Source organism: Verticillium alfalfae, genomic scaffold (genome assembly GCF_000150825.1).
Source record: "Verticillium alfalfae VaMs.102 supercont1.2 genomic scaffold, whole genome shotgun sequence".
Taxonomy (NCBI): Eukaryota; Fungi; Ascomycota; class Sordariomycetes; order Glomerellales; family Plectosphaerellaceae; genus Verticillium; species Verticillium alfalfae.
The window spans coordinates 3,083,305-3,101,541 of NW_003315037.1; the positions used below are offsets into that span (position 1 = coordinate 3,083,305).

The 18,237-nt window shown below is 55.4% G+C and overlaps 9 protein-coding genes across 9 annotated transcripts in view; 5 read left to right on the plus strand and 4 right to left on the minus strand.

Annotated features, from left to right (window-relative positions):
- Window positions 1-3,706: 3,706 nt before the first annotated feature.
- VDBG_02414 (alpha-glucosides permease MPH2/3) lies at window positions 3,707-4,453 on the plus strand (the record flags this gene model as incomplete). The annotated part of the gene is made up of 1 exon (XM_003008180.1): window positions 3,707-4,453. One exon carries the CDS (start codon window positions 3,835-3,837, stop codon window positions 4,345-4,347), a length of 513 nt encoding a protein of 170 aa, XP_003008226.1.
- Window positions 4,454-5,428: 975 nt separating this feature from the next.
- VDBG_02415 (conserved hypothetical protein) lies at window positions 5,429-5,938 on the plus strand (the record flags this gene model as incomplete). The annotated part of the gene is made up of 1 exon (XM_003008181.1): window positions 5,429-5,938. One exon carries the CDS (start codon window positions 5,429-5,431, stop codon window positions 5,936-5,938), a length of 510 nt encoding a protein of 169 aa, XP_003008227.1.
- An 889-nt stretch (window positions 5,939-6,827) lies between these two features.
- Window positions 6,828-9,567, minus strand: VDBG_02416 (conserved hypothetical protein; the record flags this gene model as incomplete). Its single annotated transcript, XM_003008182.1, has 4 exons — window positions 6,828-6,885; window positions 6,962-8,012; window positions 8,080-8,790; window positions 8,856-9,567. 4 exons carry the CDS (start codon window positions 9,565-9,567, stop codon window positions 6,828-6,830), a joined length of 2,532 nt encoding a protein of 843 aa, XP_003008228.1.
- A 442-nt stretch (window positions 9,568-10,009) lies between these two features.
- VDBG_02417 (conserved hypothetical protein) lies at window positions 10,010-11,542 on the plus strand (the record flags this gene model as incomplete). Its single annotated transcript, XM_003008183.1, has 3 exons — window positions 10,010-10,217; window positions 10,269-11,303; window positions 11,352-11,542. The coding sequence occupies 3 exons, from the start codon at window positions 10,010-10,012 to the stop codon at window positions 11,540-11,542; spliced, it is 1,434 nt and encodes a 477-aa protein (XP_003008229.1).
- A 689-nt stretch (window positions 11,543-12,231) lies between these two features.
- VDBG_02418 (predicted protein) lies at window positions 12,232-12,807 on the minus strand (the record flags this gene model as incomplete). Its single annotated transcript, XM_003008184.1, has 1 exon — window positions 12,232-12,807. The coding sequence occupies one exon, from the start codon at window positions 12,805-12,807 to the stop codon at window positions 12,232-12,234; it is 576 nt and encodes a 191-aa protein (XP_003008230.1).
- Window positions 12,808-13,709: 902 nt separating this feature from the next.
- On the minus strand, window positions 13,710-14,564 carry VDBG_02419 (conserved hypothetical protein; the record flags this gene model as incomplete). The annotated part of the gene is made up of 1 exon (XM_003008185.1): window positions 13,710-14,564. One exon carries the CDS (start codon window positions 14,562-14,564, stop codon window positions 13,710-13,712), a length of 855 nt encoding a protein of 284 aa, XP_003008231.1.
- Window positions 14,565-15,722: 1,158 nt separating this feature from the next.
- VDBG_02420 (3-beta-hydroxysteroid dehydrogenase) lies at window positions 15,723-16,622 on the plus strand (the record flags this gene model as incomplete). Its single annotated transcript, XM_003008186.1, has 1 exon — window positions 15,723-16,622. The coding sequence occupies one exon, from the start codon at window positions 15,723-15,725 to the stop codon at window positions 16,620-16,622; it is 900 nt and encodes a 299-aa protein (XP_003008232.1).
- A 237-nt stretch (window positions 16,623-16,859) lies between these two features.
- VDBG_02421 (conserved hypothetical protein) lies at window positions 16,860-17,466 on the plus strand (the record flags this gene model as incomplete). The annotated part of the gene is made up of 2 exons (XM_003008187.1): window positions 16,860-17,142; window positions 17,198-17,466. 2 exons carry the CDS (start codon window positions 16,860-16,862, stop codon window positions 17,464-17,466), a joined length of 552 nt encoding a protein of 183 aa, XP_003008233.1.
- Window positions 17,467-17,695: 229 nt separating this feature from the next.
- VDBG_02422 (monooxygenase) overlaps window positions 17,696-18,237 on the minus strand; it is a gene marked incomplete at both ends in the record, with an annotated part of 1,946 nt that continues 1,404 nt past the window's right edge. The window contains one exon of the mRNA XM_003008188.1: window positions 17,696-18,235. Coding sequence (XP_003008234.1) covers window positions 17,696-18,235 — 540 coding nt within the window. The remainder of the gene's footprint in view (window positions 18,236-18,237) is intronic.

Below are 18,237 nucleotides of genomic sequence, written 5' to 3' on the forward strand. Positions count from 1 at the left end.
GACTCATTCACGTAGCATACTTGTGTCGCAGACACACCTTGGACTACACTGGTGACCAAGAAACCAACGAAGAGAGACTTCCTGCCAAAGGAAGACATGATCTCGCATAGCATATGTTGTTGATGGCTATTTCGAAAGGTGTAGCTGTAGTTGTGTTGCCTGTATCTGTGGAAAAGTAACAGCGGCCACCAGCACCTTATTTATACATGTCTCAGAGCGTTCAGGAAAACGTTGGCATAAGCCCCCGAAGGCCCTGTGAGTCTAAGAACTTGATGCGACGATGACGAGCATTGAGGCTATGGTAGGACGAGTCAAGAGCTTCGTTAATCGTCATCTCGACGCCCACCAATAACCACGGGTGTGCGCCCACCTTGGGTCGCAGCCAGGGCAACTCTCGGACTTTCAATTTGATCATGCTCAGTCAAGTGTCTTTTTTTAGTTCGATTGTTTCGTAAGTAAACGTCTCTCATTATGCCGGTGGCGTTGAGATATGCGCATGCTTTTTTCTTACCATTGTGTAAAACACCTTTGCCCGCTGGGCGTCGCTTGTTCGTCGAGAATATTGCTCGTTTAGCCGTCATTGTCATGGCTCGTACCTCGTTTCCTCTCAGCTCCACCCCTTTCACAATTACGAACGGATCTCCACGAGGCACTTGACGAGCTTGACGAGGTCCAGTGGCATGATCACTTTGGACCACCAATTGGCAAAAGTCCACAATGGCCAGACGCCATCTCGCGTCGGCGACAGTTCGCTATGCCGTATACGAGGGATACGAGGTGAAGGTTACTGTGAGGGCTTTCGTGCACAGGTAGCTGCTTGAGTCATGGAAATGGGACTAGGAACAGGCACACACCTCAGACTCGCTTGGACAAACTCTGTGGGGCAGCGATGTTGAGTGCGTCAATCAGCGCGAGGATGGATGGACAGCGTGCTTTGATCACGTGGCTAACGGCCAGCGCTCGTCGAGCTGACAACTACGCGAAGCCTGTTCAGGCCTTAAGTCAAACCTTTTTTAGAGCCCGAGAATACGGGTCTTGGAAGATGGGCCTGGGGGCTTACATTTCAGGGAGTACATATGTGAGGGCGACAGGCCCTCCTAGGTATAGATGGCTACCTAGTATAAAGAGATGCTTTAACCCCATACCCAACTAGTAATAACAATTAACACCTGTGGAAGGCTCTTTGCACGTCTGATTGATTTGATAGAGACTCAGGCTGATTGGACTTCAGTATGTAACGTGTCGCCTTGTATGCCTGCCTCGTTCTGAATCGTTATCCCCGTGATTTACAGACAGCAAGTCCACAATATTACACCAAAGGTATCTCTACCCCAACATTATCGATGCAACAAACCGAGAGAGGATCGCCAATCAACTTGTTCTCAGTTTGGAGGCTGGCCAACCCAGTTGCAAATTGAAAGTCAACCCTACCTTCTCCACATCTGCATGTATGCGTCCACGTCACAGCCGATGTCGCGTCGGTCCGACATGTCGAGATCGGCATTACAAGTCTGATAAGAAGCTTTAGCACCCCGTGGGACGCCCGGTATTATGGGCTGCACTGCGCTGTCAACGATTAGCAGCGTATGATATGCGTAGCATCCTGCAAGGCTAACTTGGTCCTCGAGGTGCAGGGCGTCGGCATTGTCATTACGAAAAGCGGTCGAGCTTTACGGCGGCTACCGTGACACCTGCTGAAGTTGTGATTTTCTCCCTAAACTCGCTCATCACGATTCCGTGCCTAATCCGTAACGCTTAGATCTGGACGATTCCTCATCATCCAGGATTGATATGTGAAGTGTGCATCATGTCGTCATGTCGCTGAAATACCCCTCGATCCTTGTTGATGGCTTCTCAAGCTGAGCTTGGCCCAGTGAAGGGTCTCAAGACTCCGCAAGCTTCCGCTTGAATAACCAACCTTCTGCGAAGACGACGGCATCGCTATTACTCTCGGTGGCTTCGATTTGCAGGGGCGCGCCCACTCAGTGTCGTGCCACTGCCGGAATGGACCGAGCGAGATGCAATCAACCACTGGCTGTTGATCTCCAGATCGCCGTTGAATGGCGTCGGCCAGCGCTTGGCCCTTTTGAGATTGGGGTGTGGACGTTCGCCACGATGATTCGGTCGCTCAGCATTCAACACTCGCGGAAACTTTCGGTCCAGCACCAATTTGCGCGACCTTAGGTCGTCAATACGAAATGTGATTGGACGAGAGACCCGGCCTTGGTATCGCTGCGGTTATGGATGCGGCTTGATCTCGCTGGAATCTAGGTTCAGGCCTAGCCGTGACGCCAATCGGCCGTCCTCGGGGAAGCTGGGGGTGGGTGGCCCGGGGGGGAGCCAGCTATGCAGCTTGTCTCCAAGGCGATCCGGGGAAAGGTCTAACTGGCCTGGGTGTTGCATTTCTTTACATCGTTGGTGTGAGGCACAGGAACATGTGCTTGCTTGCTTCAACTTTCCTCTGGTATAAGCTGGAGCTCTCTAGTCCTCGCTTTTTATAAAGACCTCAGACCTCCGACTTGTTGATGCACTTGTTTCCAGTTTGATCATCAAGTTCACCTCACATCTTGGGAATACTCTCCTCATCTTTGACCGAAGCAAGTCTTTACGTTCTTTCATCACACAAAACCTCATCTGGTAGTTGACCAACATGGCGACTCAGACCACTTTAGACGTGGCACACGACGATCGCAAACGATCAATCCACGTCGACGCCGAGGCCTTGCGTCGTATGTCCATCAACAATCCCAATCTTGAGGCCCTCAGCCATGAAGCACAAAACGCAACCAACGCCGAACACGAGCTGGGACTCCGTCAGTCTTTGAAGTTATACCCCAAGGCTATCGCCTGGTCCATATTCCTATCAACATGTGTCGTCATGGAAGGCTTTGACATCACGCTCATCACAGGCCTTTTCGCGTACCCTGCCTTCCAGCGAAAGTTTGGCGTTGAACAGCCTAACGGCTCGTTTGAACTGACGGCGGCCTGGCAGTCCGGCTTGACAAACGGCATGCTTGTGGGTCAGATTCTTGGTCTCTTCATCAACGGTATCGTTGCTGAGCGCCTCGGATACCGCTACACACTTGTCGGCTCCCTTGGCTTGGTAGCCGCCTTCATTTTCATCATCTTCTTCGCCGAAACTCTTGTTCAGCTCCTGATCGGAGAGATCCTCATCGGCGTCCCTTGGGGTGCGTTTCAGACCCTGACCGTCACTTACGCTTCGGAGGTCTGCCCCATCCATCTGCGCGCTTATATGACGACATATGTCAACCTCTGCTGGGTGATCGGTCAGTTCATTGCCAGTGGTGTCCTACGCGCCATGGTTGAACGCGACGACAAGTGGGGCTACAAAATCCCTTTCGCCTTGCAGTGGATCTGGCCTGTCCCTTTGGCTATCGGCATCTGGTACGCCCCCGAATCGCCGTGGTGGCTCGTCCGTAAGGTCGTCTCGAGGATGCAAAGCGATCTGTTCTTCAACTTACGAGCCGTCACGCTAACCCCGATTTCAACGCCGATGAGAGCGTGTCCATGATGGTTCATACCAATGAGCTCGAGAAGGCAGTCTCCGAGGGCACGTCCTACCTCGACTGCTTCAAGGGTATCGACCTGAGGAGAACCGAGATTGTATGCGCCTCATGGGGTGTACAAACGCTTTGCGGCAGTACATTCATGGGATACTCGACATATTTCTACCAACAGGCCGGTCTTGCTGTTGAGGCTTCGTTCAGCATGTCTCTTGGTCAGTACGCCCTTGTGCCGTTGGCACCCTTTCGTCATGGTTTCTCATGAGTGTGGTTTGGACGTCGCACACTATACCTCAGTGGGCAACTGATCATGGTCATACTACTCATGACCATCGGTTTCGCCTCCCTCGCCTCGCGAGACAACGCATCGGCCCAATGGGCCATCGGCAGTCTGCTCCTGGTCTATACCCTGACGTATAATTGCACCGTTGGCCCCATCTGCTATTCTCTTGTTTCAGAGCTTTCGTCGACACGACTCAAGACCAAGACAGTTGTGCTCGCGAGGAACGCATACAATATCCTGGGCATCACGACCAATGTGCTCACGCCCCGCATGTTGAACCCATCGGCGTGGAACTGGGGTGCCAAGGCTGGCTTCTTCTGGGCCGGCACCTGTGCGCTTTGCTTCACTTGGACATACTTCCGTCTGCCTGAGCCCAAGGGCCGAACCTATGGCGAGTTGGACATCCTCTTCGAGCAGAGGATTTCGGCTCGCAAATTCAAGAGTACAAAGGTTGAAGAACTCGAGACGAGGAATGTGCACGTGTCAGAGAAGGAAGCCGACATTGAGACGGTTGAAGTGGAAAGGGTGGCTTCTGTTTAAGGAGCTGATCAGCAGAGGAAAGTCTGACATGAAGTTGTCCGTCAGAAGACCACAAGACCGCTTGATAGAGTTGAAACCATAACAGCGAATACAAGAAATGCATGATATGTCGCAGAAACAGAGCCCAACTGGTGAAATGAATGCCCAGCTCGGTGCTTGTCTCAAGAACATAATGTTCCCTTTGAGTTAGGCCTGAGGTGTGACCCCTCTCCCACAACCCCTGGCTCAAGCGTGACCAAACAGCACCCCCATCACCCTCGAGATACTTTACCAATGCTGCAGGATTTCCTCAATACTTCCAAGATCGTCGCTCACAAGGAATTCGCACTTTCTCGTCGGCATCACATGCGTTTGACTTGAATCCCTCAGCGTAGTCATCTCCAGAGAGGGGGGCTACGCCTTCTCCGCATTTCTTCAACGGCCAAATGCTACCCTCCATCTTCTTTTCGACTGCCGAGTCTGGGGAACCCAGTCACTTTGCCCCTTGACCTCACAAAAATGGTCACAACAACAACCTTCCCCTCACTTTGCCGCAAAATCACATTGGCGAATACGACTTAGCACGGACTCACTTCTGTAAAAGGCCAAACCTGCACAGCAGCACTACATCACGTCTGAGCCATTCACCTGCGCGGTGGAATCTCGAGTCCGGGAAGTCGGCCGTGGTGGCGGCGGAGATGCTACTCTGTGGCCAGGACAATAGGTTAGGCACACGGCGTTCCCCCGCTTCGGGCTGGACTCGTCCACGGCGGCGACGATCAAAGCGCGTGCATGCTGACTCTCACTTGCGGCCGAGTAGGATCAATACTATGCGAGGCGCCATACACAGGGATGATGGAATCACGACATCTGTTTTTGCCTCTGTTGCCATCCGAGGCAGCACGTGGAATCGAGTTCAACCAAAGATGCCAAAGATCTGGTGGGAGACCAGAAGTTCCTTGAGGTCCCATATGTTTTGACCTGGGTATAAATAAAGGCAAGCCCTGGTACCAAAAGCACAACAAATCACCAGCAGCATCATCTTCACACTCAGTTGACAACTTCACAAAACAAACTCTCTTCAAGACACCTCACCGCCAAAATGCGCTTTTCCTCAATCTTTGTCCCCGTTGCGACCCTTGCGGGCCTCATCACCCAGGTCTCGGCCCAGCTTGCGCCCATCCAGGCTGCCCTGGTGGTCATTGAAGACAGCGTTGACGCCTACGGCGCCGCGTTCACCGCTGGCACGGCGGCCGGCATCCAGTCAGCCGACGATAACCTCCTGGCATCTATCAACGCGGCCATCCCCGTCGTCAACGCGAGCCCCAACCTCAGCCTCTTCGACGCTATCAGCCTTGCCACATCCATTCGCTCCGTCCAGACCGCTGTCGATGCTGCCTTTGACATTGCCACAGCCCAGAAGCCCGCCGTCGACGCCCTCGGCATCACGGCCGACGTTCTTGCCGGCATTCAGGCCCAGCGTGCTGCTGTCGCGACCCTCGGCGCCGCTCTCGTCTCCAAGGTCCCAAGCATCGTCCAGGGCACTGCCCAAGTCTACGTCAATGACATCCTAGCCATTCTCGATAACGCTATTGCCATCTACTCTGCCTAAGTAGTTCGCTTTGCCCGATCAACCAGCGCCAGTCTCAGGCTCAGTTTCAAAGGGTATACGGGGCTAATCAGAACGGTTGGTTGGGTTTGAGGCCCTCGTGGTCTCCTGTGGTATCACTGATTGCTATGAACTATGATACTTGTGCGTACTGTGCTACAACACCAGATAATTGCCAATACATATCAGTTTCTGGGTATGCTATTTCCACCAGGGCTGTTTCGCGGAACTTGACGCGATGCCCTATGCTTCGACACGTCCGTATGCAGCTCGGTCTGTGGAGGAAAAGGTGTCTGTGCCACTATAACGGCAGACTTCAGCAATACTACTAAGCTAGTGCTCTACGACACCAAGTCTGTTCGCCGTCATGGAGCACAGGCTGTGCAGCAGCAGCAAAATCATCTTGTCAATCCATTATTCACCTACTAGAACATTGTAACAGTTTCAACGCACGATGCCTGGAGTCAATCTATGACTCAGTCAATCTTACTACGTTATGCGAATATACCCCGTTTTTCTAGTCTATGGATCCTTAGGATCATGACTAGGTCACGATAAAAGATTTACAAAGCCAGTAGATTGCGCAGATGTAGTCTCAAGGAGGCGGAGTGAATGTCGTGTTAAGTGGACAATTGACTAAGGGTCGCGATGTAAAGGAGCTGAACCAAAATGGCTCATTGTGAAGAATCTCCTCTGCAAATGAACTTCCTTTGAGGTGATAGCATACATTGGCACTTCGAATCCTCTGGGCGGCCTTTCGAGATCCAAATAGATACCCAGGCACACAATGTTCCGAAACAACCATCCAGACGCGAACAACACATATCTGCGTGCCCATTAGATCTGATCACGCCCATGTGATGTTTTCACAGGCACGATGCCGATGTCGCGCTTAAACCTGTCTAACCACTCTGGATTGTCCGCGGCAGTTATATTCCAGAGGGTCGCCACTGGCACATGTCAGTGTCTTCTTTTACGCAACAACCCTCAAATTGCAAGGCAGAAGGGGGCTTTATCGCAACTTACTCTTCATATAGCAACAAGCGAGCCTGATGTTGGATCTCTCCATCGGACGGGATGTGCCCATGCCCAGCGGGGTTCTCAGACGACATTGTAGCTGTGGCCCAGCGTTTCAGCTCAACATCAAACCACCGGTGGTAATTTGCGTCGTTGAGAACATAGAATCCAAAGTCCAGGATAGAGTGCTGCATATCAGACGTAGGACAGGCCATATCTTGAACATCATTGCGGCCGGCATTCGATGCCATTGGGAAGTCCGAGGCCATGGCGCCAACATTTGGTATCTGTAGCGATGCATCGTTGTTCTGGGCCCCTAAATCGGGCTCAACCCCATCGAGATTTGACATCAAGAGGCGAGCGCCGATAGTGGGATCACTATGACCCTGAACTGGTGTCCAGTTCATGTTCATCGGGGCAGACTGAGATATCGATGGTAGTGACTGTGCAGTGTGTATCTGCCATCGGCACATGTTCCGATGCTTGAAAGAGCCGATCCAGTCGGTCGAAGTCGTCACCATCTTGGCAAACCAGTTCGTGACAAAGTCGGGCGTCTTCGTCTCCATTTGCTCCTCTGCCATCACGATGATTCTATACGCCTCGGCCTGAAGGTCGCTGTCCTCGGGAACCAATGCCCGTTCCCTCCAGGACCGTTGGAAAAAGTCCGTCAGCGACTCTTCCAAGGGACATGATTCAAATAGCGTGCTCTTGCCGTTGATGCGCAAGATGGCAAGCCTGCTCTCGGCCTGTGATAGCAACGGGCCGAACCTGGCTTGCTTAGCTACCTCGTCATCGAAAGTGATGAGATCTCTCAGCCATGACATTGCTCCGAGTCCCTGGCAGCCCAGACTTCCGGTCAGAGCTTCCGAGGCAAAAATAACACGACAGGCCTGCAGGCGCAGATCGTGGTTGGAGGGTAAGTCTTTGCGCTGGTCAAAGTGTCGATGTAGGAAGAAGGCGAGTTCGAGACTGATCAGCTCGTACGCGCTTCTGGGAGAACTGGGTGCTCGTCCACTTGCCATGAACGGGAACGGAGACTTGCGGTCGTAGTCAATGACATCTAGCTTCGTCAGCACGCAACAAGCCTCGACGGCCGAGTCTTCACAGCGAGGCGGGAAAGGTCTCACATGGTGGCATATAACTCTCAACAGTAGTCAGAATGTGCTCCTCGAAGCCCCAGTCCCCGGACCAATTCGCCATAGTGTGTCCGAGTTTAAAATGGTCAGCCAGGTGGTGTTCTCGGTCACGCCAGGTCTCCAGGGTGGTGTCACAGAATCCACATCGAGAGCGGATCTTGAGATTGGGGGCTTTCCAGGCCTCTATGACCCATGCTACTCCCTCCACGTCGTGGACCAGCCGCAGGTGTTGTTTTAGATGGTCTTTACGATTGAAAGTCTTCTGCTGGCAGGTGTCCGGGTTGTGGGTAGCGACATGCTCGCTCGTCGGTTCCGGCCGCCCACAGTACACGCAGCAGGGTTCGCCTGTGCTGGGGTTGACTTCGATGGGCCCGCGAGGGCTGCATAACCATCTCTCGATGGGAACGTGAAGGGACTTTTCGTGTCTCGACCAGTCATATTTTGTCCTGAACGTTTCAGTGCAAAAGGTGCACTGAAACCGGCCGTCGGGCAGGAACAGTGACGTTTTGACAGCATCGCGGCCAGGTCGCCCCCGTCTGGACCTTCTACGGCCCCGAATAGCCTTTGTATTGAAGCCAGCGGAGCTATGAGAGCTACCGGATCTGTTCATCGACGAACTACGGCTGCCGGCTGAAGTGTCGTCGTTTGCTGGCGGTGCCGAGGCGTCGTCGAAGCTGGAATCGCCAGAGCCATCAAATTCCCCTGAAGACATTGAGTACATTCCATTCTGTTGGCAGCTATCGATGTAGGGAGACTAGAGTACGTACCTCGGTGCAGAAATGTCTGGTTTCTTGAGGCCATGGCTCGCGCAATGTCTCTAGCAAGGGCTGGTTCGTCTTCCGGAGGCGAGTCGACCCAGCGCTCCATTGGACTCATGTCCCGCGCTTCTCTGCCTCCATGAGATATGGGTATGGGCGTAGCAGGTCTCTGAGGAGTTCGCGTACCGTCGCCAGGAGACCTCCAGACGGATGACGAAGAGCTATCTGGCAACCTGCGTCGCCGACGCGCGTTGGCGAACCACGTCTTAATTTGGACCTTGGACAGGCCGGTAAAACGCTGCAGCATCTCATTGTCCTCTCGATTCGGGAACGGATGGTCTTTGTGGGTGTCCAGCCATTGCCGCAAGACGCGGGCGGATTGCGTTGAGAATCTCGTGCCAACTTTAGGCGGCACGGAGGGAGCTGACGGTGCGACCGACTCGGACACGGAACCGTTGCTGCTACAGGAGCTTTGTGCGGTGTAGATGGACAAGGCGGCTGTGGAACTCTCCCCGGGGCTGATAACAGATGGACGCATGTTGCCGGGCCTGTCTCCTAGAGAGGTCAGAATCCCGGGAGCGGTGCTCGAGGGGTCATGAACATTGCTTCTGCCTTCGAGCGACGGGTTTGTGTCGTGAGGATAGACATGCGCACCCACCGTGGACACGGAGTCAGTGGGCTCGTTGCGATGGTCAAAGCCCTCCAGAGTCGTTGCGTCCATGACCCCGCTCGTCAATAGCGAATGTCGATATTTTCAGACGAGGACAGGTCGTTTGGTGTCGAGGAATCGATCGCGTTGATCGATGGTGGAAGCATCCGCCAAAGTCATGACTCAAGATTCCTTGGTGGTTCGGTTCTCGCCAGCCAGTCATGATGCAGCCTGCGTTGTCGAACACGCCTTTTTTGGCCGGACGGGTTGGAGTCCACAGTTCCTTGGCGGAATGCGGTGATGCTGCTAATTGCGGCGATGCTCCTAACAGCGCCTGTGGAACTCGTCCCTCCAGCAAGGCGTGGTTGACTACATTCGCCTCAACGCTCGAGGGAAAATTGCTTCATACAAATATGGCTTCATTCTCACTCCCGCGGTCGTGGACTGTCATTTGTGCCCGCTGCAACGACGTTTCATCGGTTCCAATCCGGCGCTGAAATTTCCTACGGCGAACATGTCGGATCCGAAGCACAGCAGAGCGCTGGAAGCCCCCATTTGCGCAGCAGATGTAGCATCAAGCACCAGCGATGTGGAGGCTGCACGCGACGACGACGACGGCGGCGGCACTACCACCGACCATTCAGATGCCGGGGTCGCCGACCTCGGGCGGCTACCATGGGTTTGCGTCGCGGGATCAGGCATGTTCTTGATCTGCACTTATGGTGAGTGGGCATCTCAGAAGACCACTTGCGTTCTGTACTGACAGACAGCAGGCTTCATGCAAGCCATTGGCACTATCCAGTCGTACCTGCAGCTAAACCAGCTCAACGACTACACGACCCGAGACGTCGGATGGATCATCGGTGTCTACACGTCGCTGAGCCTGCTCCTCGTGTTGGTCATGGGCCCCGTCATGGATCACTACGGACCGGGTCTCATGGCGCCCGCGGCGGCTGTGCTGAACATTGCCATGTTCTTCCTCCTCGCCGAGTGCGAGCAGTACTGGCAGTTCATGCTCGTCCTGGGTCTCCTCGGCGGCATCGGCGCCGCCGCCACCGCGACCGTGGCCGTCTCGACTATCAGCAAGCTGTTTACCCATCGACACGGAGCCGCAATGGGCTGCGCATTTTCCGCGTCATGCCTCGGAGGCGTGTTCTTTCCCCTGATCCTGCAAAAAGTCTTCCCGACGTGGGGTTGGGTCTGGTCGATCCGAACCCTGGCCTTCATCGTTACAACTCTCATGGTGACCGGCTGCCTGTGCCTGCTCCCGGCGGCCAGACTCATCCGACAGGCAGAGGCGAGCTCGGTCGCGGGGAAAAAGGCAACGTCGGTGCTCCCCAACTTCAAGCCGTTCCGGTCTCTCCCGTTCAGCTTCACCGCCATCGGCTTCTTCCTTCTCGAGTTTGCCATGTTTGGCATTAACGGGCTGCTTCCCACCTTTGCTATCCGGGCCGGGTTCGCGGAGAATGCCGGCTACACCTTGATCGCTCTGACTAACGGCTTCTCGCTGCTGGGACGTCTGCTGCCCGGCATCGTGGCGGATTACATCGGCGCCTTCAACGTTCTCCTCATCATGGTCCCCTTTACCTCTATCTTCACGGCGGCGCTGTTTATTCCGCTCACCAACAGCGCGGTCGGGCCTTTATACGCCTTTGCCTGCTTCTGGGGCTTTGGGTCAGGCTCCTGGATCTCCATCATCCCTTGTAGGTGTCGCTGCGCAGCCTCCAAGAACCAGTGGCGCCATATTAACAATTCGACAGTGTGCATAGCCAAGACTTGTTCTCCTACAAACTTTGGCAGATATTATGGTCAGTTCGCCGCTCCCCTACTCCTAATACGCATCTGACCATGGACAGGCACGGCCACATCAATGGTCAGCATCGCCGCTTTGACAAGTATCTCCGCCGCAGGTCAGGTTCTGGAGACTTTCGGCCACAAGGCAGCGTCCGGCCTTTTCCTGGCCGTGGTTGTGCTTGGTGGCATCAGCATGTACATTGCTAAGTCGATGCTGGTGGGAAGCTTCGTCAAGGTGACCGCAAGGCTCTAATATGGTGAAGACGCATCGGACATAGAAAGAAATAGATAATAGAATACAAAATGTCGCGACTCTCCACTCACAGACCCCAACGTGACGTCCCGAGCCCTATGCCTTTGTAAAAGCAACACAGACGCCTTTCGCAATGGCACACTCTTCGGCTTATAAGCCCATGTATTGATGAATTGATCTGGAAGGTATTCGGGAGCCTTGGGGCGGAACCGAGCTTCGCTGCGGAACAATACGCCGTGCCTGTGTATGAAAGCCCATCTGCCGCTTGTTACCAGGTCATGCAGGGTATATAGTTCTTGTTAAGAGCTGCTTACCTGACTGCAATCGACCATACTGGCAACGAAATCGACATCATCCCAAGTGGGATCTTCCACATCATAGAAGGCGAAATGATTTAGATTTAAGCCGGCTTTAGCTTATCATATTAAGAAATGAAGCAGCTGAGAGCTTCAAGATAGGATTTTCTCGGCATAGGGTGAGAGGTATTGCTCACAAGTGATGCTCAGATAAGCTTTCTATCAGCACGAGTTCTCATTAACAGCAAGCACCACGTGATCTCTCAGAAGAAGCTCGAGGTCATTGGCACAGAGCCCTCGGGGCTTGAGCTTCAATATCCTGTGCCCATGAGAAACAAAATCAATGACTTATAGACGGTGGAACCGTCTCCACCGGGTAACAGAACGCCTCCCTCAAAGAACGGCAAAAACACCACCCACGACACCGATCACGAGCGCTCCCGCAGCAGCGAGCCCAACCTTCCCAGCAGCATCATTGGACTGTCCGCCGCCGCCGCCGCCATTGCTGCTTCCGCTGCTGCTCCCATTCCCCCCATCACCCCCTGAAGCCCCCGTAGCCTTGGCATCCGTGCCAAAGGCAATGGTCCCCGTGCAGGGCCCCGCAGAGCTCGAGTAATCGGCCGGGCACTTTTCAAGGGCGCTGGCCAGGTCGTTCTTGTTGTCGCTGTACCACTGCAGAACGTCACTCTGGTAGGACGACCAGTTGTCGGCTAGGCTACCGGGGACGAGTGTCTGCCAGGCGCAGGCGTCCGTAATGACGCCCGTGGCTGTCATGTAGTAGTCCGTGATGATGTCCTGGATCTCCGGCGGGGGCATGGGCGCATCGGCGGCGACCTCGAGGAGGGCCCCGAGGCAGTCGCCCGAGTCACCGAGGATCGAAGTATCAGTCTGACGGGGGAGAAGGGGGAGGTGGGCGACGGCCGTTGCTGTGGCCGTAAGGAGGCCGATGATCAGCGTGTGGGAAAGCATGTTGAAGAGGAGTGACGCGTGTGAGAGACCGGCCTGTTTCAGGAGGTGTATTGCTGCTGCTTTCGCACGTCAACATAAGTGATACCAGACTTTCTCAGCGGCATTATATACTAGTCGCGGTCCTCATGTCCATCTCAGTGTCTCGAGGCCGCTGCGAGCCTGTCTGCCTGTGGCTGATGAGTTCGGTCCAATCTTATCCCGTACAAGCTGTTCTTGGACAGAAGCAATCCAGGTAGACTTTCTCATTTCGGCCCTACGCTATCTTTCGAAGGTCAGCCGTTGAAATCAAATGCTGGCGGTCGACGCTCGTGCGATACTGTTGGTCTGATGAGCCATCAGCGCGATGCCCCTGTGGAGTCCAATTGTGGCAGCGGTGACAAGTCATAGGCTGCATGTGACACCGTGATAACAGACAGGTGTGGCCCATTCAGTAGACTCAATTTTGCAGGTGTCTAAAGATACACACGGCTGAAAGCTTGTGGCTTTCTGTGGTTCTCGTCGTTGATCATAAGCTGAACCAACGCAACCGCACCCACCAGCAATAAGGTTTTCAAGGCGAAGACATGACACGGCCAGCTTAACCAAAAAGGAAGTGACCATGTCTTCCTGGCCAAGAGCAGAGGCGTTATTATGGTGGTAGGCAGAACAATCACAGCAGCGAGTTCAGCCGCAGGACGGGCGACTTAATGACTTGCTAGGGCTGAAGCGTGGCTATTGATGCAGCCCTATGGTTGGCGCCGCGCTTAGGTACGGAGGCGATGCACCACCATGGCGGCATGCACGTTGTCGGAAATGTGACAGCCGCGGGACTGCTGCGTATGAGACATGAATTGAGAAGCAATAGCCATGATGGTGCAGATGCAAGTCTTATTAGCGCTGCTAGAGAAGAAGAGATACCGCCGTTAGATTGTCAACGAAACAGTACTGGACTTATTCCGCTGACCCTGGTCCAAGGCGGCCAGCATGTTGAGCAGAAACGGCGAAAACGCCTCCGTCTCAACTTCGAACCCCTGATGGTGTCCAGGAACGTCCCAACGCAGGCATTCCAACACCTCTGCCAGCGCATAGGTAGCCCTCGCAAAGAAGGCGTCGCCGCTCCTCTCGCCCCGCATGATGCCGATGCTCGTGGCGTTTTTTCTGATGCGATGCAGGTTCGGAAGATACGAGGCGATGACAATGAATTCATTGTTCCAAAAGTTGACCACATTGTGGCGCGGAGGGGGCACCGTCTTGGGTACGCCCTCGGCGTCGTACCCGTTGGCACCAAAGTACACATCCCACTTGGCACTAGCAGCTTCCCAGCCCTCTTCCTCCTTCAGGCGGTAGAAGTCCATGACCCACTCCCAAATTTCGTTAGCATCAGGCATGATCAGGGCTGTGGCAGTTTCGTGGATGATGAGGTGTTCTACTCGCTCGGGGAAGTCGTGTGCGAACTGCAAGCCGATGAGACCTCCCAGGGAGCTGCCGAAAATGGTGGACTTCTCGTGGCCAAGAGCCTGCATGACAGCCAGTAGGTCGCGAGCCTGCTGGGGCGGGCTGATGAGACGGGGGTTGGGGGACTGGCTGGCAGACATCTGGCGGCGGTCGTACGTGGCACACGTAAAACGATCGGATAGGGCGGCCATGATGTTGTTGAACTGCCGGCCGTGACCGTTGCCGCCAGCGACGAAGACGAGCAGGGGGCCGGAGCCTAGGTACCAGTAGTGGATGCCGCAGTCCTCCGTGTTGACGGTGGCGTAAGTCGGATTGAAGGTCATGGCGCGACGCTTCAACTCCCCCGAAGATGTCGAAGTGGAAGATGTGAGACTTTGAGCTCGGACGATGATGTTTTGGCGCCTGCGATGGCAGACAAAAGAGAACAGCTTTCCCCAGTGTGGTCGTCTTTTATGGCATGTAGGCAGGCGGGGTTGTCGTGGAAGGACTGACGGATGGCCGCCCGACGACCCGGTCAGCAGTTTGCTTTCAGGCCATGCGATGCGCGGATTGGGATGATAGCCAGTCTGCGTGGTACTTTCGGAGGCTGGTTCTCGCAGTTGCTAAGGAGCTGCAGGCAGCCATCTGCGTCGATCATTTGTCTGGGGAATACAACGCTGTGCTGACGAAGACGGGGAGAAGTGAAGTGGCGGTTTCGGTTCGGGGCCGAATCGGCAGGTTCTCTAGGGGGTCAGGAAGAACGGCAGTCCATGGGCCATCTTACCATTGATAGCTGGCGAAGAGACCGTGCGGCGACATCATCCATCGGGCCTTGGGAGGTGTGGTTGTACATCTAGACAGCCATTTCTCTTGAGCCTTCTCGCAACAGTTGGGGTAGAGAGGGAGGTGTAGTGTAGACGGCAGGCTTGTCTTCTCACGTCAGCCGCGTGTGGTGACTGCCCTGTGATCAAGGACTCAAAAGCTCACCCAATAGGCTCCGGCGATGGTGCTGGTAGATGCGTTCCTTCCAAATAAAGAAGGCAGTAGCGGGATTAAGGGAAGAACGAGGGAGAAGACTTAACTCGTAGCTGCCCCGAGATGCCGGGTCTCCTTTCCCAGGTCTGGGGTGGTCGAGACGCTGCGGGAAGTTCCATCCCAGCAGCAGGTGGCCCCCTGTCCCTGCCAGCCTGGCCGTCAACAGAAGCTGCGGATAACGAGATCCTCCACATGATCTCCTCCGTCTTTTTCACGCCAATCTACCACGACGCCTTCACATCCGAATTGCCTTGAGCAGATTTAGCTGGTGGCTGAAACCCGGAGAGATTGCGAAAATGGCAGAAGCTTGGCTCGAATGTTCGGGAAGACACACCCTGCCCGTCATGGAGCACCGCATCACCGCCAGCGCTAAATAGGAGCGATCATGTCCATCACGACTACATCCTAGGACCAGAGACAATGAAACCCTCGCTGGCTACAGACAGCAAACAAACACCTAGAGAACCATGCCCAGCGTACCCAACAGCACCGACAGCCATGGCCGGGTGGCTATCATCACGGGTGGCGCTTCTGGCATGGGCCTTGCCGTGACGCAGCGTCTCTCCGCCCAAGGCTGGGTCGTCGCCATTCTCGACTTCAACGAAAAGGCCGGCCAAGAAGCCGCCTCTTCAATCCCGAACACTGTGTTCCTCCAGACAGACGTCTCATCATGGGCCTCTCTTTCGAAGGCGTTCGACGACACCTTTGAGCGCTTCGGCACGATCCACTTCGTTTTTGCCAATGCCGGCATTGTGGAGCATGCCAATTTCTACGCTGTCCACGACACGACCAAGAGTCGCATTCCGCCCGAGCCAGACCAACGAGTTGTCGATATCAACCTCAAGTCCGTCATCAACACGACCTATCTTGCCCAGCACTACTTTCGACTGAGTCCCCATGGCGGCAGCGATGGTGTGCTCGTCATGACGGGCAGCACTGGGTCGCTCTACCCCGCCGAGTTTTGTGCCATGTACGCCGCCGCCAAGGCTGGCGTGCTGAACTTGATGCGGTCCGTCGCCGTTTCCTTCTACCAAGTCGACGGCATCCGCACTTACACCATCTGCCCCGGAACAGTGCGGACGAACCTTTTGTCGGCCGAGCGCTGGGGCGCATTTCCCGCGGCCTACTTCACCGCAGTCGAGACTGTGGCTGCCAGAGTTTGCATGTTGGTTACGGGCGGGGCCATGACCGACTCAAGCGGGAGGACCATCCCAGCCGGCGAGGACTACGGCCTGGCGTGTGAGATTGCGGGCGACGAGTTCTACTGGCGCGACCCTGTTTCGTATTGCAACGAGGCGACGGCCAGAATGATGGAGGCCACGAGCATGCGTGTGCAATTGGCCAGCATGAATGCGACTGCGGAATGAGCCTCAAGCTAGATCGCCAGGGCCGGAAGCGTCGGGCGGCGGCTCGATCCGACCATGACATCACAGCTACCGAACGCGACCTCCACCGCGTCATGGGAGCTTGACTTTGCTCCGAATCGACGGACCTGTTTTGACGTGCAATTCTTTTCTCCTTGCACAGCTTCATTGTCCGAATCACCATACAATTGATCAACAAGGCACCTACTTTAAAAAAACGTTGTCCTTCCCGACCACAATATGTCCGCCAACTCGCTCGCCGCCCTGCGCAAGTCGCCCCAGAGCGCCGAGCTCGCAGAACTCGCCGAGAAGCACCTAGAGCATGACCTGAAGCCCCAGGACCGAGACGCCCTCAAATCAGCTGCGGCGAAGGTCAGCTTCCATGCGACGGTCGGCTCGCTCGTTGGTCTAGGCCTTGGCGTCTTCATGGCCTATCGTCTGCGCCGCGCTCGCGCCGACATGTTCGCGGCCTTCCGCGCTGCTGAAAAGCCGACCCATGTCCAATTTGCCGACGGCCGAACAAGTATGCTCTTCGCCGTCTGCACATGTTTCGGAGCCAAAATAACTGATGATACCAGAACCCATCCCCAACATTGCGCCCTTCCTGAAACCGTCGACAGCGGGCGACATCGCGACGTACGGTCTCCTTGGCCTCGGCAGCCTATTCCTCGGTGGCGAGACGGGCTTTCTGACGGGCTCATGGTCGGCGACGTGGGCCATTTCTCGTGACGCCGAGAGCAGACAGCGCATCGAGACGGCCTTCCGCCGGTTCAGGGCCGATGTGCTGCGCAAGCAGGCCGATCAGCTAGACGGCGGATCCAAGATTACCGATTTCCTGTCATTCTGAGGGATCTGGGCGTGGCTGGGTAGTCAATGTAACTGCTAGCATGGTTTCAATGAAGCGTCGTTTCCTCCACCCTTGTTCGCGTGTTGGCCAGGACAGACATGTCATCTTGGTATGTTGAATGGATATACTGTTCATCCAGGTTTAGGGACACATGATCTGTATTCGCGGAGGAGAATGAAACGCACACTGACAGCCAGAACTTCCTCGTCGTTGCAATTCACGACACGCCCTACGAGACGTCCACCCCCTTCATCGTGCCCTCCTCCCGCCACAACCTGATCTCTCGCGAGTAAGCGTTCATACCGAGCGCAAACGGCGCCCCCCTTGCCATCTTCATGTGCGATGCCGGGTCCGCCCCCAATGAGCCCTCGTTGTTATTGAGGCTGGGTGCGCAGATACCCGCGCCCGCGAACCACGCCGCCCGCTGCATGAGCCGGCTGGCCCAGGTCTCCTCGGCCTCGACCGTCGCCTCGACAACAACGCGGTCCGCAGCCAGCCCGCGCGCGGCGGCCCGACGTACGGCCTCGCCGAGAATGTAGCTGCAGTGCTCGGCCAGCACGTTTTGCACGTGGCTAAAGTTGGCCGACGCGCCCGTCTGCATGGGGCCCGAGAGGAAGAGATTCGGGAACCCGTTCGTCAGCACGCCGTGCAGCGTCGACGGGCCCTGGGCCTCCCACTTGTCGGCGAGCAGGCGGCCGTCGCGGCCGCGGATCGTCATGTTGGATGCCGTGCCGGGCTCGCCGAGGCCGGCGGCCGGCGAGCGGAAGCCCT